The 17,344-nt window shown below is 40.4% G+C and overlaps 2 protein-coding genes and 1 long non-coding RNA gene across 7 annotated transcripts; all 3 read right to left on the bottom strand.

Annotated features, from left to right (window-relative positions):
* Positions 1-1,646: 1,646 nt before the first annotated feature.
* Positions 1,647-3,399, bottom strand: LOC135586224 (uncharacterized). Of its 2 annotated transcripts, none has more exons than XR_010486486.1 (2): positions 2,908-3,399; positions 1,647-2,394 (listed from the first exon to the last, which is right to left on the bottom strand). XR_010486486.1 is itself a non-coding variant. In XM_065106825.1 (2 exons), the coding sequence occupies exon 2, from the start codon at positions 2,301-2,303 to the stop codon at positions 1,803-1,805; it is 501 nt and encodes a 166-aa protein (XP_064962897.1). In that variant the 5' UTR covers positions 2,304-2,329; positions 2,908-3,127; the 3' UTR covers positions 1,647-1,802. The 2 variants fall into 2 exon arrangements, 1 of the variants encoding a protein (XP_064962897.1); XM_065106825.1 differs by having other exon boundaries at positions 1,647-2,329; positions 2,908-3,127.
* Positions 3,400-5,184: 1,785 nt separating this feature from the next.
* On the bottom strand, positions 5,185-11,996 carry LOC135611256 (uncharacterized). Of its 4 annotated transcripts, none has more exons than XM_065106824.1 (6): positions 11,778-11,996; positions 9,742-9,786; positions 9,099-9,207; positions 8,967-9,005; positions 8,726-8,887; positions 5,185-8,490 (listed from the first exon to the last, which is right to left on the bottom strand). In XM_065106824.1, exons 1-6 carry the CDS (start codon positions 11,949-11,951, stop codon positions 8,456-8,458), a joined length of 564 nt encoding a protein of 187 aa, XP_064962896.1. In that variant the 5' UTR covers positions 11,952-11,996; the 3' UTR covers positions 5,185-8,455. The 4 variants fall into 4 exon arrangements, 3 of the variants coding, with proteins under 3 accessions (XP_064962896.1, XP_064962894.1, XP_064962895.1); XM_065106822.1 differs by having other exon boundaries at positions 8,604-8,887; positions 11,778-11,987; XM_065106823.1 differs by lacking the exon at positions 8,967-9,005 and having other exon boundaries at positions 8,604-8,887; positions 11,778-11,985.
* A 285-nt stretch (positions 11,997-12,281) lies between these two features.
* On the bottom strand, positions 12,282-13,133 carry LOC135611255 (uncharacterized). The gene is made up of 3 exons (XR_010486484.1): positions 12,996-13,133; positions 12,559-12,678; positions 12,282-12,417 (listed from the first exon to the last, which is right to left on the bottom strand). It is a non-coding gene; the product is annotated as an uncharacterized LOC135611255 (long non-coding RNA).
* Between the last annotated feature and the right edge of the window lie 4,211 nt (positions 13,134-17,344).

Below are 17,344 nucleotides of genomic sequence, written 5' to 3'. Positions count from 1 at the left end.
ATGGATGACGTTTTGGGATACAATAAAAAACGAATAGCTCTTGAAGATATTGCCACTAAATCATGTCATGAGGAATAAAACTGTCTCTGATAAACATTTGTTAGTAACACCATTTCGACCAACAAGCCACTTAGGAGAGAGAATCAAATTTAGGACTAATTTTTTTTTTTTAAGGGCGAGGATATAATCCCCTAAATGTCTTAAATTTGGAATAATTTTAAAATTAAATAAAAATAGAAATATTTTATCTTAAAGGGTATATTCTATCCTTTTTTTAACTAAATTTGATAAGAGAATTTCTAAATCTAAATAAACACATTTAAGTTTAGTAAAAAAATAAAATTAGATTAATTAAATATTAATTTTGAAATTTTAACTAGAAACCTAACCAACCTATTAAGACTCTCTCCTCCTCTTCAATATACATGAATGGATTGTACTTCTTAGTGAGACGCCTCGATCCAAATAGAAAGACATGAGACGTCAACAAATAGGTAAGTTGCTTCGTCATCTCCTAATTTAATAATTTTTATTTTAATATTAAAGATAAATAATCTATTTTAGGATCAGTATAAATTTTCTAAAATTCTTTTATTACTTGTGTCAATGGAAAGTAATACATGAAATATAAGGTTAGAAATTATTTAAAACCCCAACTATATACTATAAATCTGATTATACTGTTTGATCTAACTTAATGTTAATTTTTTAAGGCTGCTTCTGTATTTTAAATTGTTTAACAAAATTTTTAACATGGATTTATAAGTTCTTTATTATTTTAATTCATGAAAAATCGTTTTAGGATTTAAAAATCATGTTTATGTCTATTTAAATTATTATGCATGTTTGTTGCTCGACGTTCATAGAGACCTTTTACGAAATAAAACCTGATTCTTTAGAACAAACCCTGGGCTTATAACAATTTTGTGATTGGCGAGGTAGATGATTTGATTTTGTATAATTTTGATTAGTTCAAGGTTGTTCCTCTTATTATTGATTCACCCTGCTTTTCATCTTGACATGACTCTTTTGGTTGAGTTGACCAATTCCACGTGTTTTGATCTTTTCAATTCACGCGTACTTTTGAAGTCAATCTTCTTTAATTTTCTCTTTTGTTGACTGACTTTTTATTCTAATGTATCTTTCCAATAAATTTCCAAAAAAAATTTATATTCTCTTATATATATATATATATACTCGTTCACTCTATATCCTGTAAATTATTCATGCTTATAATTTTCAAACAAAAATATATAAAAATAAGATAAATTTACTATCAAATATATGTACCAGCAAACAGAAACGACAAACGATCCGTTGACAAAGATATTATAGGTGTGCAATGATCATCCATGAGAATATGACCAAGCTAAAAAAAAGATCGTACAATGACGTGAGGTGAGGCCTAACGAGCTAGGGATACACGTAGCACCAAGTTTTGCGACAAGATTGGTGAAGACAACACGAGACAATACTAACAGTTTTGTCCTTCACTTACGTCAATTCAGAAAGTTACGTCATGTGCAAAAGATTCCATCAAAGTAATAAATGTCATTGTTAAAAATGAAATAAATCATAATGATTTTGAAACTATGAGGATCCAATATAATTTTTTAAAAAATAAAAATCACAACACTAAAGAGACCTAAGAGAAAAATATGTAATTAGCTCATAGATAGCATTATTGAATTATATATTCCAAGTGTGATCGTTATGTAAAATGCAGCGACTAAGTATATTACATGCTCAGTGCAAGCTGCATAGCAGAGCGATCAAGAATACTAAATGCCCGGTGCACAGCATTAGACTTTCTCTTCGGGAGAGAGCTCATTGGTTTTGGCAAGAGAATAAGCATGATCGACGACACCACCGTCCTCCGTCTCCCGATATATGAACAGCCCATAAAACCCACCCACGGCGACGGATCCCGACAATAGCCAGACGACGACAGCCAGTACCAGAGGCATTATCTCCGCCACCAGCCACGAGAACGCGAGGATGAGAGCCGTCGAGAGGGCCCAAACCGGGAACTTGAGTCGCTCCCTCCCCTCCAGTGGCAGCTGTTCCATCTTCTTGAGGCAAAAAAGGAGCATCATCAAGTCAGAGTAGGTGAACACCACGAAGGCCAGCGTCGGGGGATCGTGGCGCGATCGGTAGGCGACGTCCGCCGAATTGACGGTGAGGAACAGGAGGGCGATGATGGTAAGGAAATTGAAGCCATTGGCATCAGCCTGCGGCGGTGGTGATGCTGGTTGCTGCTCTGGCTCGCGCTCTGTCTTCTTTTCCGACACTGGTAGCTCCATGGTGGCCCGTGTATTGTTTTCCGACACTGGTAGCTCCATGGTTGGCATACATATATGCATATATATACTACTCCGGTCAACGCAACTTGAACTTCCAGGAAAGAAGGAAGTCAACATTTTTCCGAACGCGTGACGATATTCCAACAAGAAGTAACGACGAAACAATCGAAATTAGCCACACGGAGGAGATTCAAACAACGAGTTTTAGCAGTAGACGAAGTCCAAGACACGGCGCAAGACCAAGACGAAGTCCAAGACACGGCGCAAGACCAAGACGAAGTCCAACGAGTTTTATAAAGAACATACTTCTTTATGAGATTAAGAAAAAGGATCCAGAAACCCTAAGGCGAAATTGCTTGTGCCGCCCATGGGGAAGCAGAGCGAGATTCCTTAGGCTACCTACGATATTAAGAAAACCTCAAAGAGGGCAATTTTTTTGGGTACAACATGAATCTTTTCGCTAGGTCTAGATAAAACATACCGTAGATCGGAGAAAAGGGGAAGCGAATCATACGACTGTGACGCCCTAACGATGATCCCAAACGCAACTAGGGTTTATTGAGATACCAACAGAGACGAAGAGGAAGAGGAGGACTGGCCGCACCTTGGATGGGGCGTTACACGCACGCTGATCGTCCGCAAAAAGGCCTCTCTAAATGTCGGGAAGAGAAATAGACGATAAAGAAGAAGAACCTGGATGCTTGTAACAGAGTCACGGCGGATCCGAGGGGTACGACCGGTGATGCAAGGAGGAAGAGGACGTCCACAGGCGCCCGGCGATAAGAGGAGAGGGAGAGAGAGGCGACGAAGAGGAATATAGAGAGTCGACGATCTCTCGAGACTCCCACCCGATTATGAGGTATCGGATAACGACTCCAACATCATCAGCAGATCCGAACCGATTCAGATATCGAGGCTTCGGATTCGGGCGAAGATAATCAAATAAAATAACCATATCGGACTTGCTTCGTACCCGATCCAGTAAGAAATCGGGTTTTTTTGCTTCTTTGGATGAGCTCGGAATTAATCCCAAAGTAGCTTTACGTACATAGTTTTTGGTTCCAAAGAGAGCGGAGTTATCCATAATGCGCACTTTCGACCTTATATTTCTTATACAATATTATCCATACACACAAATATTTATTTTTCATACACGAGTATCAATTTAGTACATTTATTCTTATTTTCCAAACCATCAAGCAAACATAGTGGAAATCTCTCTCTCTTTTTCTTATTTGGTGAAAGAAAAAAAAATTAATCTTTCAATAGAAAAAAATTAAAATATTTTTTTTAGTGAAACATATATATATATATATATATATATATATATATATATATATATATATATATATATATATATATATATTATATTTTGTGTTAGGGACAACGATGACGTCCACCATATCCATAGTAACCTCCACATTCTGGCGGATATCTGTAGGCATTTGGATTGTGCGAAGTTTGATTCATTGCGTCCTCTGCACAGATGCAAAACCATTGAGAAATCAGGAAGCAAAAAAATCCATGGTTCCTAACAACAATATCAAACTATTCTTTTATCTCATTTTGGATCTCCTCCGGGAACTACGAATCGTTATGCAACCAAGTCTAGAGGTGAAGCTATTAAGCATGTACACTAAAAGAAAAAGGAGAGAAGAAACCAATTGGTGATACGAAATAGGATCGATAATTCGGGTTCTGCGTAATCTTCGATCACTTTATCCTCATCCACCATCTTTGGACGATGACTACGGCGAGAAGATGAGTGTTTACTTACTTGGGGTAACATTGTGAGCCAAGTTTCTGGCAGCAAACGCCGGAGCGGCGACGACGACGAGCGAGGCGAGAAGCAGGAACAGGAACAAGCGTACACAGCGTGCCATCCTCTTCCTTCGCTGCCTCAGGGTTTGTTGAACTTTAATCCTCAGGCAGCAGTGGCATTTATAGGTAGGCAGGCAGCTGATGGGCTTCATTTCATAAACATTTTCTTAATATTATGTATAGTGTTTTTCTTAAACCATTGATCTTAGCATCTAAACTGCTTGTTTGTATTCTAATGGAAAATGCCACCTTGGAATGACTGAATCAACCCGAAGACTTCGATCCTGCAGCCTCCACCTCTGACTTACATATTATATTCATGTAAACATTTCGAGGAAGTAAGTTAGATCGGTCGATTGTGAACGTGGTCCAGCTGCATGGAGTTGAGAGTGTCAAAGTAATTCCAAAACAAGTCAGTGGTACTCCGACAGAAGAGAATAATTAAGATAGTCTAAGGAATGAAGCTGTCTCAATCATTATGGCTTGCTTGACAACATTTTGATCGATGAACATATTAATCAAAGATAATCTAATTAATACCAAGCCAAAATTGATGCAAAGATCCGCATCACCTCGCCGGTTATTTGTTGTCTCATAGGAAGAAGAAGAAGAAGAAGAAGAAGAAGAAGAACGTATGGAGAAGGGAAGTGCTACCCGAGGCTTTCATGAGACTTTTGACGCTGCAGTCAAGAAACCTCCTCTCTCTCTCTTTCTTTCTCTCTATTTCTCAAGAAAAGTAGCGTTATTCAACCTGGAAACCTGCAATCGACGGAGAAGAATACAGCGCTTCTTTAGCTGTAAACGTTGATGATAATTAACAAGCATCAAATAGATGTTCTATCTGCTACATTCAGGGAAGAAGCCACTTAATTCAAGTCAAGTCAAACTAAGTGCATGATAATTCACAGTATGCTATGAAAACTAGACCTCGTAAGCTAATTTGTCCGTTTCTGCAAGTCCACGCTCCACACAACGTATTATCACGTCTACTTGAGCGACTGATCCCTATCAATCATTTACAAGTTCATGCACATAAGTGAGAATCTCTTGAGGCCACCCATCAATGATACTTGGCTTTGTTTTATTTCTCCTGTTCAAAGAGAATCTCTTTAGGCCTTGACCAGATGGACATGCCCATCTTCTTACTCCATTCTCTCAAGGAAAAATAAAATGTAATCAATCTGCTTTGCGAGTTCTATGCTCAAACAACACTCATCAACTATAATCCATAATATCCCACTGACAAACGTTTGGAATAATAAGAACATTTGATAAGAACAAGTGGCGTTGACTAAGCTTGTTAAGAACAAATGAGTGATTGGATTAGTCTTAACTGTTTCACCCACACTTCCATTCCATGGTCACGTTCTCCATGGCTCTGTAGTCAGAACCATAACTTGTTCTTTGATTGCTCGCCCGATATCTCTGTATAAAAACAAGTGGATGTTTTCTTCTCCTTCGAATTCAACTCAATAGCTCGTCCCTTTGCTTAGCCGTAGCCCTTGAACTCAGTTTGCTTCCACGGGAAGTACCAATCAAATGGTGCTTCAAACACTCATCCTTTTAGCTTGCATGGCCGTATCGACGCACCAGTCCTTCCTCGCTTCTGACTCCGCGTCCAACTCGACGTCCTCCGCCGACGACGACGTGCTCGCTCTCCTGTCGTTCAAGTCTCTGCTATCCGATCCCGGCTCGGCACTGTCCTCGTGGAACAACCACACGTCACATGTCTGCGACTGGCACGGTGTGAGATGCAGAGATGGCCGGAGAGTCACAGCCTTGAGGCTGGTCTCGCTCGGCCTCGCCGGTCCCATATCGCCCTCCGTAGCCAACCTCACTTCCCTCAGGAACCTCCACCTCGGAGACAACCAGTTCAATGGAAGCATCCCACCTGAGCTGGGAAACTTGCGTCGGCTGGCGAATCTTGACCTCAGCAATAATGCTCTCTCAGGTGAAATCCCAGCCACGCTATCTCGCTGTTCCAGACTCCGGATCATCAGGATCGATGACAACAAGCTCGAGGGAAAGCTCCCTGCGAGCCTCGCTCGATGCTCCAACCTCAGCGTCATTTGTTTCTCAGGGAACCGCCTCGTCGGAGACATTCCTGCAGAGTATGGATCGCTTTCAGAACTTTTATGGCTCTACCTTAATGGCAACAACCTTACAGGAGCCATTCCAGCAAGCCTGGGGAGCAGCTCCTCTTCTCTCACCCAGATCATGCTGTCCAATAACAGTCTCACCGGAAAGATTCCACCTTCTCTTGGCAACCTGTCGTCCCTCACCCACCTCTACCTCTCCAGCAACAACTTGGTAGGAAGCATACCGCCATCGCTAGGCAACTGCTTGAATCTAACCTATCTTTATCTAAGAACAAACAGCTTGGAGGGGAATATACCAGAAAGCCTGGGCAGCCTCACCAGCTTAAGAGTTCTTGATCTTTCCGTCAACAAGTTATCCGGTACGATCCCGCCATCTCTGTACAATCTATCGAGGCTCGGTTCTTTGAACCTCGGGATAAACCAGCTCGTAGGAACCATTTCGCCTGATATAGGCCATGCTGTTCCGGGACTCGAAGACCTTATCCTTCAGGGGAATAGATTGGAAGGTTCAATACCACGATCATTAGTCAATGCTTCTGAACTCTACTATCTTGATCTTTCTTTGAACAATTTCAATGGAGTTGTCCCAGCAGATTTGGGTCAGCATCATAATCTAGCCGTTCTGAACCTCGAGGGTAATCGGTTCAAGGCCAGGGATGCCACGGATTGGAGCTTCCTTGCTTCTCTGTCTAACTGCACAGAGCTTACATGGCTGTTTCTGTCCGACAATGATCTTGCAGGCAGATTTCCTGCATCTATAGCGAACCTCTCTGCGCAACTCGAGTGGTTGTCTTTAGCAGGGCTTCAGATATCAGGGGCCATTCCGCCGGAGATAGAGAAACTCCGTGGCTTGCAGCAGCTTGATCTCAATGGAAACCTTCTGAACGGCAGCATCCCTAGAGAGATTGGATCCCTTCGCAACTTGACTCGATTATACTTGTTTGGGAACAAGCTCTCCGGCCCCATTCCTGAGTCACTGGGGAACCACACGCAGCTAGAAGTACTCAACTTGGGAGACAATCGATTGCAAGGAGGCATACCGCGGAGCTTTATCAACTTCAAGCAGTTGAACGAGCTGAATCTTTCTCGTAACCAGCTCGGTGGCGCCATTCCCAGAGAGGTCGTCAGCATTACTTCTCTCACAAAGGTGCTTGATCTGTCTCATAATTCTCTGGTCGGTCCGATTCCAAGTGACATCCAGAAGCTGAAGCTCCTCGTTCTGCTCGACGTTTCTGAAAACAAGCTTTCTGGCCAAATTCCTAGTGGTCTTGGAGGTTGCGAGACCTTGAACTACCTTTACATGCAAGGAAACTTCTTCCAGAGTGCCATACCTTCGCAATTGAGCAACTTGAGAAGCCTTCAGAGGCTCGATGTTTCGCGTAATGAATTATCTGGGCAAATCCCCAAATTCTTGGCTGGTATCAGCAGTCTCCAATATCTCAACCTTTCCTTCAACGATTTCGATGGTCCGGTTCCAACAGAAGGTGCCTTCGCCAACGCCAGCGAAGTTTTCGTCGATGGGAATCCCAAGCTTTGCGGGGGTCATCCGGCGTTACGCCTTCCACCATGCCCTGTCGACTCTTCTAACAAAAGTAGAATGAGAAGTGTCGCAATAGGACTCGCCAGCTTGATCCCCTGCTTTATTGTTCTCTCCATCATCATTCTCATGTGGAAGACGGCGTCGAGCAAGAGATCTCCGCTCGAATCTTCTCCGAGAGATCAGTTCAAAATGGTGTCTTACGCAGAGCTGCACAAGGCGACCGACGGGTTTTCTTCGGCCAATTTAATTGGCACCGGTAGCTTCAGCTGTGTGTACAAAGGAACTCTGGAAGGCTACGAGAAGGGACTTGCAGTAAAGGTACTGAACCTGGAGCAGAAAGGAGCTCTGAAGAGTTATCTGGCAGAATGCGAGGCCCTGAGAAGCATCCGGCACCGGAACCTCGTCAAGATCCTCACTTGCTGCTCCACCATCGACCGCAGCGGAAATGATTTCAAAGCTCTCGTGTTCGAGTACGTGCCCAACGGGAGTCTAGATGATTGGTTGCACCCAACGGTTGCCTCGGATCGTGAGACGAAGCATCTGAGCCTTGACGAAAGACTGTGCATAGCGATCGATGTCGCGTCTGCGTTGGAGTACCTGCATCGTCACCATGGCCAAACGCCAATCGTTCACTGTGATGTGAAGCCGAGCAACGTTCTTATCGACGACGACATGGCTGCCCACTTGGGTGACTATGGGTTGACGAAGTTCCTCGCTGAGTGCAACGCTGCATCAAAGGGGAATCCCAGTTATTCCATCGCATTGAGAGGATCCATTGGTTACATACCTCCAGGTACTAATATCTTGGTTTCTAATTTTCACATCTGCTTGCGCACGTACCGATACAACCGTGTTTGATCTTATGCTGTAGAGTACGGGATCGGAGGGGAAGTTTCCGCGCATGGAGACGTGTACAGCTACGGAATACTTGTGCTGGAGATGGTGACAGGGAAGAGGCCTACCGACGACATGTTCAGGGACGGTCGATCGCTTCGCAGCTTCGTCGAGGCGGCGGCCTTCGCTGACAGAGTAGTGGAAATCGTGGATCCTGCGATACGATCGGCCATGGAAGGTAACGATCGCGCAGCGAATTGCGTGGTCTCCATGGTCGAAGTTGGCCTGCTCTGCTCGAAAGGAACACCACAAGCACGGTTGGACGCGGAGAGTGTCACAACCAAGCTGGTGGCGATCAGAAGTGCGTACCTTGGGTTGGGATATGGCGAAGTGTGATGATAATGGAATCTAGGCATTGTCATGGAGAGGAAGAATTTTCTTATGACGACTATATGTCCATAAGTGTATACATCAAGGACAAGAAAGCGTCGTGTAGTTGACCTGTGTCATATCTTGAGCTCCTTTTCCTGGCTCTGGTGGAATTTGTGTCACGACGAGTGATGGAAGCGGTTGCTGTGGCTGGCTTTACCCGCGAACCATCCACACGACCCTGGAAAAGAAAAAGGAAGGAAGGAGATGCACACATCCACCACATAGAAGAAATTGGATCTGATAATGTTATAAAATGAGTTTTTGTGTCAGCAACATCGATCAATAAACGTTATAAAATACTGGATGAGAAATCTTATGAGAATGTTACAGCTCTGCCTCATCTGATGAGAAATCTTTTGGGTTGCAATATCAGAACAAATTGGAAGTGGATTCGTACAAGATGTTGATGAAGGAAGGCATTTATGATAAACGGGCATATTTCATTGTTTTGCGACAACTCTTAACATAAACAAAACGATAACAATCGGACCAAGCAAAACCACGCCACACACAAAAAGGGACTGAAGCTGTCCATCCCACCGTAACATGATTTCCAACATACGAAAGAGACAAAGAGGAACAGTATGCACGCCACACCGGTAATGATCCAACTTAGCTAAGTAGGATTGCAGCACAACTTACGCCATAAAACAAACAGTAAGGGTGTGTAAGACTGTAGCAAAACTTATCCGCTTTGAAGAATTTAAATTACCACTCTGACAATGTCACCTCCTCCATCCCACTTGAATCGACTTCTCTGTGGTTTTGAGGAAATTAGACAAAACAACATTGTCAAAATCAGAGTCAAATCTGGATCAAATTTTAGAGGGAAGAGGCAAAAACAAGGAGATGAAAGAGTAAATATCAAAATAAAAATAAGAAAAGAATCTTCAAGTTACGGTTTTATCTAATACAGCATTTGACAACCAGTAAATTCGATATGGTGCCAGCATACCTTTTACCAAGAAATTAAAAAAACCATATTGATGACATATCAACCAATGTGTTCTGGTATCAATCCTTGGTTAAATTGACAAAATTACCAAACATTAATTACTGGCATTTAAAACCTTGCCCCATGGAACAAATCGATAGGAAGGATGTGTTGTTGGTAAACATATAACATTGACCCCCCACTAACTAATTATGATAAAGCTTGGTTATGTGCAACGTATGTGTTAAAAAATGGTTTCCCACCTTTCGAAAGAAAGTAGGTGCTCTCTTTTAATGGGAAAAAGAATAAACTGAAACGCATGGACACAATTTTGGTTGGCAGCATTGAGAATGCCCTCATGTGCATGCCAAAGCCTCACTACAGAAACCAGGTGAGTTAGAATACTTAAAGACAGGATCACCAGATTTCTTTCTTACTTGGGGGCAAGTGTGGCTGTCTACTTATTTGCACCAGTCCGTTCAGAACAACATAGGATCCCCCGTTCAGCATTCCAAATATGTGTTGCGATAAAATCATTGGGTTTGAAATTGGATCAAATTAGGTCCATTAGAAGGTCAAACTTGCGACTTATATCAGGCCTGGCCGATGGTACCGTCAGGCCCAAGCAATAGTACTACTTGAGTCGGTCGACAAATATTATTTATGCTTTTTCAGCTTTTTCGTCCATCGTACCACCCATGGTGGCATACTACCACCTAGGGCGATAGTAGTCCCATCCAAAATTCAAATTTCAAGATAGTAGTACCATCGGAATCTAGATTTGCAACCTCAAAGGTTTTTTTACGGTAATACCGCCGGCATCCCAAAATTTTTGAGAATTTAAATTTTGAACTCCATTTTTGAAGCATTTTGGAGCTTATAAATACTCTACTTAGTTTGTCTCCTCCTCTTATTGAGTTTGATTGAAATTCTAAGGTGTAAGATGTGAAAAATCTTTTACAAAAAGAGTGAAGGCTATCCCCTAAACCTAAAAAAGAAAGAAATTTATAACAACAGTAGTTGATGGTAAAACCGATGACCTTAAGGGAAGATCGAGAAGAACCACTATAAATTGGTTTATCCCTTTACTACCTATGATCTAATATTATTCTCTTGTAATTTTAACATGATCATTCGAGTTTATGAAAACATGTTGATTCTTTGATCAAATTTTAAAATCGATAAAAAAAAAATACTATTGCACTAATTCCCTTCCCTTTTTATGCCATTGATCCTAACAAAGTCAACAAATACCAAAAAAAAAGATCATTTTTTATCCTATAACAGAGTGGAGATTCAAACAAGAAGCAACCACAAAAAAATCAAAAAATAGCCATAAGGAGGAGATTCAAACAACGAGTTTTAGCAGTAACCAAGTCCAAGACACGGCGCAGGTCTTCCATCTGGTCCAAGATCGTATAAAGAACATACTTCTTTATGAAATTAAGAAAACGGATCAAGAAACCCTAAAGCGAAATTGCACGTGCCGCCCGTGGGGGGAGCAGAACGAGATTTCTTAGGCTACCCACGACATTAAGAAAACCTCAAAGAGGGCAATTTTTTTTGGTATCACATGAATCTTTTCGCTAGGTCTAGATAAACATACCGTAGATCGGAGAAAAGGGGAAGCGAATCATACGACTGTGACGCCCTAACGATGATCCCAAACGCAACTAGGGTTTATTGAGATACCAACAGAGAGTAAGAGGAATGGCCGCAACTTGGTTGGGGCCATTACACGCACGCTGATCGTCCGCAAAAGGGCCTCTCTAAATGTCGAGAGGAGAAATAGAAGATAAAGAAGAAGAACCTACCAGTGATGCAAGGAGGAAGAGGACGTCCACGGGCGCCCGGCGATGACGCAAAGAGGAGGAGAGGGAGAGTCGACGATCTCTCGAGACCTCCCACGCATTCGTGAGGTATGTATCGGATAAGGACTCGAACATCATCCTCAGATCCGAATCGTTGGGTACCCGACAGACAGACATCGAGGCTTTGGATGATCAAATAAAATAACCACATCGGACTTTGCCTCGTACCCGATCCAGTAAGGAATCGGGTTTTTTGCTTGTTTGGATAAGATTGGAGTTAATCCCAAAGTAGCTTTGGGTATAATAGATTTTGCTTCCAATCGCGAATGATGATGATGCACTTTCGACCTTATATTAATTACTCTTACAATAATATTGTGTATACACACACACAGGTAATTAGAATAAATGTTGTACTAATAATATTAGTACAACATTTATTCTTGTTTTCCAAACCCTCAACAGAAAGTGCATACATAGTGGAAATCTCTTCTTTTTTATTATTTTGTTTCCGTGAAAAGAGAAGTGGGAAATTAAGATGAAAAGTTATTCATCCTCTTTATCTAATAATCCCATATGCCACAGCAGTCTTCTTAAAAGGGTTGGGAGGGAGGAACCTCGGCAGTCGTAGTATCTGGCACACCTGCACGTCAATTTTGGCGGTCAGAAATCACAACATGTAAATAAATGTAAATGGACTTCTATTTGAAGCCTTTCCATGATAAAAAAAAAGAAGATTGTAAAGTTCCCTTCCAGTGAAGCATATATATATATATATATATACCTAAATTGTTTCCTTGTCAGGGGGGACAGTAATCTCCATTATATCCATAGGGACTACCACATACTGGCGGTTGTTTGTAGGGATAATTTTGATCGTCCGAAGTTTGATTCATTGCGTCCTCTGCACAGATGCAAAACCATTGAGAAATCTATAGTTCCTAACAATAGCAGCGAACTTTTCTTTTATCTCATTTTGGATCTCCTCCGGGAACTACAAATCATTATGCAAGCAAGTTTAGAGGTGAAGTAATCAAGCATTTACACTAAAAGAAAAAAAAAGGAGAGAAGAAAACAATTAGTCTGAACAATCGATCTGATGGGATTTGGCTATATGAAATAGGATCGACAATTCGGGTCCTGCGCAATCTTCGATCACTTTTATCCTCATCCGCCGTCTTAGAACGTTTGACTACGACGAGAAGATGAGTGTTTGCTTACTTGGGTGAACAGTGTGAGCCAAGTTTCTGGCAGCCAACGCCGGAGCGGCGACGACGGCGAGTGAGACGAGAAGCAGGAACAGGAACAAGCGTACGCAGCGTGCCATCATCCTCTTCCTTGGCTGCCTCAGGGTTTGCTGAACTTTAATCCTCAGCCAGCAGTGGTATTTATAGGCAGGGCGGCTGATGGGCTTCTTTTCATAAACATTTTTCTTAATATTATATTAGAGTGTTTTCTGAATCAGATTTGGTGTCATGCTAAACCATTGAAGTTTGTTCTTGTTTGTATTCTAATGGAAAATGCCACCTTGGAATGACTGCATCATCCCCAAAGACTTCAGTCCTGCAGCCTCCGCCTGTGACTTACATATTATATTCATGTAAACATTTCGATGAAGTAAGTTAGATCCGTAAATTATTGACGTGGTCCAGCTGCATGGAGTTGGCAGTCTCAAACTAATTCTAAATCAAGTCAATGCTACAACGACAGAAAAAGAATAATTGACGTAGTCTATGGAACGAAGCTGTCTCGATCATTATGACATGTTTGATGAACATATTAATCAAAGTTCATCTAATTAATACCAAGTCAAAACTGATGCAAAGATCCGCATTACCTCGCCAGTTATTTGTTGTCTCATGGGAAGAAGACCAACGTATGGAGAAGGGAAGTGCTACCCGAGGCCTCCATGAGACTTTTGATGCTGCAGTCAAGAAAAGTACTCTCTCTCTCTCTCTCTCTCTCTCTCTCTCTCTCTCTCTCTCTCTCTTTCTCTCTCTCACACACACAGGAGAGCGAGAGAGAGAGAGAGAGAGAGAGATGTGTTTATAAACGTTGATGACAATTAACAAGCATCAAATGGATGTTCTATCTACTACATTCAGTAACTGGACCTGGTAAGCTAATATGTCTATTTCTGCAAGTCCACACTCCACACAACGTGTTATCACGTCTACTTGGGCGACTGATCCCTATCGATCATTTACAAGTTCATGCACATAAGTGAGAAAAGATCAATCGATTTATATTCTCAACATCTTCGAGACCTCACAACATTGGATATAGTATATGTTGGCAAGCCACTCATCAATGACGCTTGCCTTTGTTTTATTTCTCCAGTTGAAAGAGAATATTTTTAGGCCTTGACCAGCAGTCTACTTTGTGAGTTCTATGCCCAAACAACACTCATTAACTATAATTTATAATAATGTTTCACTGACAAACATTTGAAATAATAGGAACATTTGTTCCTGGAACAAGTGACGTAACTAAGCCCCTATATGATCACATCCATTTCCATAATATATAATCACTAAACTGCTGTATAATCACAAGTGAAATAATAGGAATGAAAGAATAATTGGGTTAGTCTTGCTATTTCAACTCAATTTCACTTCATTTTCATTTGATAATCAATAACTTATTCTTTGATTCCTCGTCCCGCATAGTTATATAAAAACATGTATAGTTGACTACACTTTGAAACAAACGAGTCTTTCGGTTTGTCTCGATTATTTCACCCACACTATGGTCACATTTGTTCTGTAGCTAGAAAAATGACTTGTTTTTTGATTTCTTGTCACACATCTCTGTATAAAAATAAATAGAGTTTGACTCAAATTAGAAACAAATGAGGACTTAGGCTTCTTTTAGCTGTTTTAATCTTACTTCCTATGGTCACATCCTTATTGTTCTATAGCCAACTTATTCTTTGATTTCATTACATGATTATATCCTTATTGTGCTATAGTTAGAACAACGATTTATTCTTTGATTCTTTCTTCGGCGTCTCTATGTAAAAACAAGCGAGTTGACTAAACTTGAAATAAATAAGAAACTGGGTCTTTCTTGACTACTTCAACCCCACTTCCATTTCATGGTCACATCTTCATTATCCAGCAATCAGAACCATGACTTGTTCTTCAATTTCTCATCCCACATCTCTATATAAAAATAAGTGGAGTTGATTAAACTTGTGACAAATGAGTAATTGGGTTTGTCTTTGCTGCTTCAACCCCATTTCCAATCTATGGTCATATATGTATTGTCCTATAGCTAGAATGATGACTTGTTCTTCGATTCAAGAAACCGAGTCTTTCTTGGCTGCTTCAACCCCACTTCCATTTTATGGTCAAACCTCCATTATCTAGCAACCATAATGATGACTTGTTCTTCTATTTCTCATCCCACATCTCTATATAAAAATAAGTGGAGTTGATTAAACTTGTGACAATTGAGTAAATTGGGTTTATCTTCGCTGCTTCAACTCCATTTCCAATCTATGGTCATATCTGTATTGTCCTATAGCCAGAACGATGACTTGTTCTTCGATTCTTCATCTCACATCTCTATATAAAAATAAGTCGAGTTGACTAAACTTGAAACAAGTGAGTAATTGGGTACTGCTTCAACCCTATTTTCAATTCATGATTATATCCTCATTGTGCCATAGTTAGAACAACGACTTGTTCTTTGATTCTTTGTTCGGCGTCTCTGTATAAAAACAAGCGAGTTGACTAAACTTGAAATAAATAAGAAATCGGGTCTTTCTTGGCTGCTTCAACCCCACTTCCATTTCATGGTCACATATCCATTATCCAGCAACCGGAACGATAACTTGTTCTTCAATTTCTCATCCCACCTCTCTATATAAAAATAAGTGGAGTTGATTAAACTTGTGACAAATGAGTTATCGTTTGTCCTATATGTATTGTCCAATCTATGGTCATATATGTATTGTCCTATAGCAAGAATGATGACTTGTTTTTCGATTCTTCATCCCACATCTCTATATAAAAACAAGTCGAGTTGACTAAACTTGAAACAAATGAGTAATTGGGTCTGTTTTGACTGCTTCACCCCCATTTTCAATTCATAATTATATTCTCATTATCCCATAGTCATAATCAGAATAACGACTTGTTCTTCAATTCTTTATTTGACATCTGTGTATAAAAATAAGTGAGTTGACTAAACTTGAAATAAATAAGAAACTGGATCTTTCTTGACTGCTTCAACCCCACTTTCATTTCATGGTCACATATCCATTATCCCATCTCTTTATATAAAAATAAGTGGAGTTAATTAAACTTGTGATAAATGAGTAATTGGGTTTGTCTTCGCTACTTCAACCCCATTTCAAATCTATGGTCATATCCGTATTATTCTATAGCCAGAATAATGACTTGTTCTTCGTCCCACATCTCTGTATAAAAGTAAGTGGAGTTGACTAAACTTGAAACAAATGAGTAATTGGGTGCTGCTTCAACCCCATTTCTATTTCATGATTATATCCTCATTGTCCTGTAGTCAGAATAATGACTTGTTCTTCGATTCTTTATTCGACATCTTTGTATAAAAATAAGTGAGTTGACTAAACTTGAAATAAATAAGAAACTAGGTCTTTCTTGGTTGCTTCAACCCCACTTCTATTTCACATCTCCATTATCCAACAATTAGAACGATGACTTGTTTTTCCATTTCTCATCCCACATATCTATATAAAAATAAGTGGAGTTGATTAAACTTGTGACAAATGAGTAATTGGGTTTGTCTTCACTGCTTTAACCTCATTTCCAATCTATGGTCATATCTGTATTGTCCTAAAGCCAAAACGATTGCTTGTTCCTCGATTCTTCATCCCAAATTTCTATATAAAAATAAGTTGAGTTGACTAAACTTTAAACAAATGAGTAATTAGGTCACTCTTAACTGTTTCAACCTCACTTGCCTTATAACCAGAACGATGACTTGTTCTTCGGTTCCTCGTCCCACATTTTTATATAAAAACAAATGAAGTTAACTAAACTAAAAACAAATGAGTAATTGGGTTAGTCTTGACTAAACTAAAAACTAAAAACACGATTGCTCGTCCCACATCTCTATTCAACCCTATTTCTATTTCATGATCATATCTTCATTGTCATATAGTCAAAACGATGACTTATTCTTCCATTTCTCATCTCACATCTCTATATAAAAATAAATAGAACAAATTAAACTTAAAATAAATGAGTAATTGGGTATATTTGTTCCACGATTCCTAGTCCCACATCTTTATATAAAAACAAGTTGAGTTAACTAATAAAATAAATCTGTTTAGGGTGAACTTCACTTTCCATGATCACATCTATCATGTAGACAGACCGACGACTTAGTCCTCGATTATTCCTCGTTCGACATCTCTATATATAAAAACTAAGTGACTTAGTCCTCTCAAAACTCAGTTGACTAAACTCAATAGCTCGTCCCTTCGCTTAGCCGTAGCCCTTGAACTCAGTTTGCTTCCACGGGAAGTTCCAATCAAATGGAGCTCCACCCAGAGAGAATGGTGATTCAAACACTCATCC

This window comes from Musa acuminata, chromosome BXJ2-4, assembly GCF_036884655.1.
Source record: "Musa acuminata AAA Group cultivar baxijiao chromosome BXJ2-4, Cavendish_Baxijiao_AAA, whole genome shotgun sequence".
NCBI lineage: Eukaryota > Viridiplantae > Streptophyta > Magnoliopsida > Zingiberales > Musaceae > Musa > Musa acuminata.
This window is presented reverse-complemented; position numbering and strand designations above follow the sequence as displayed.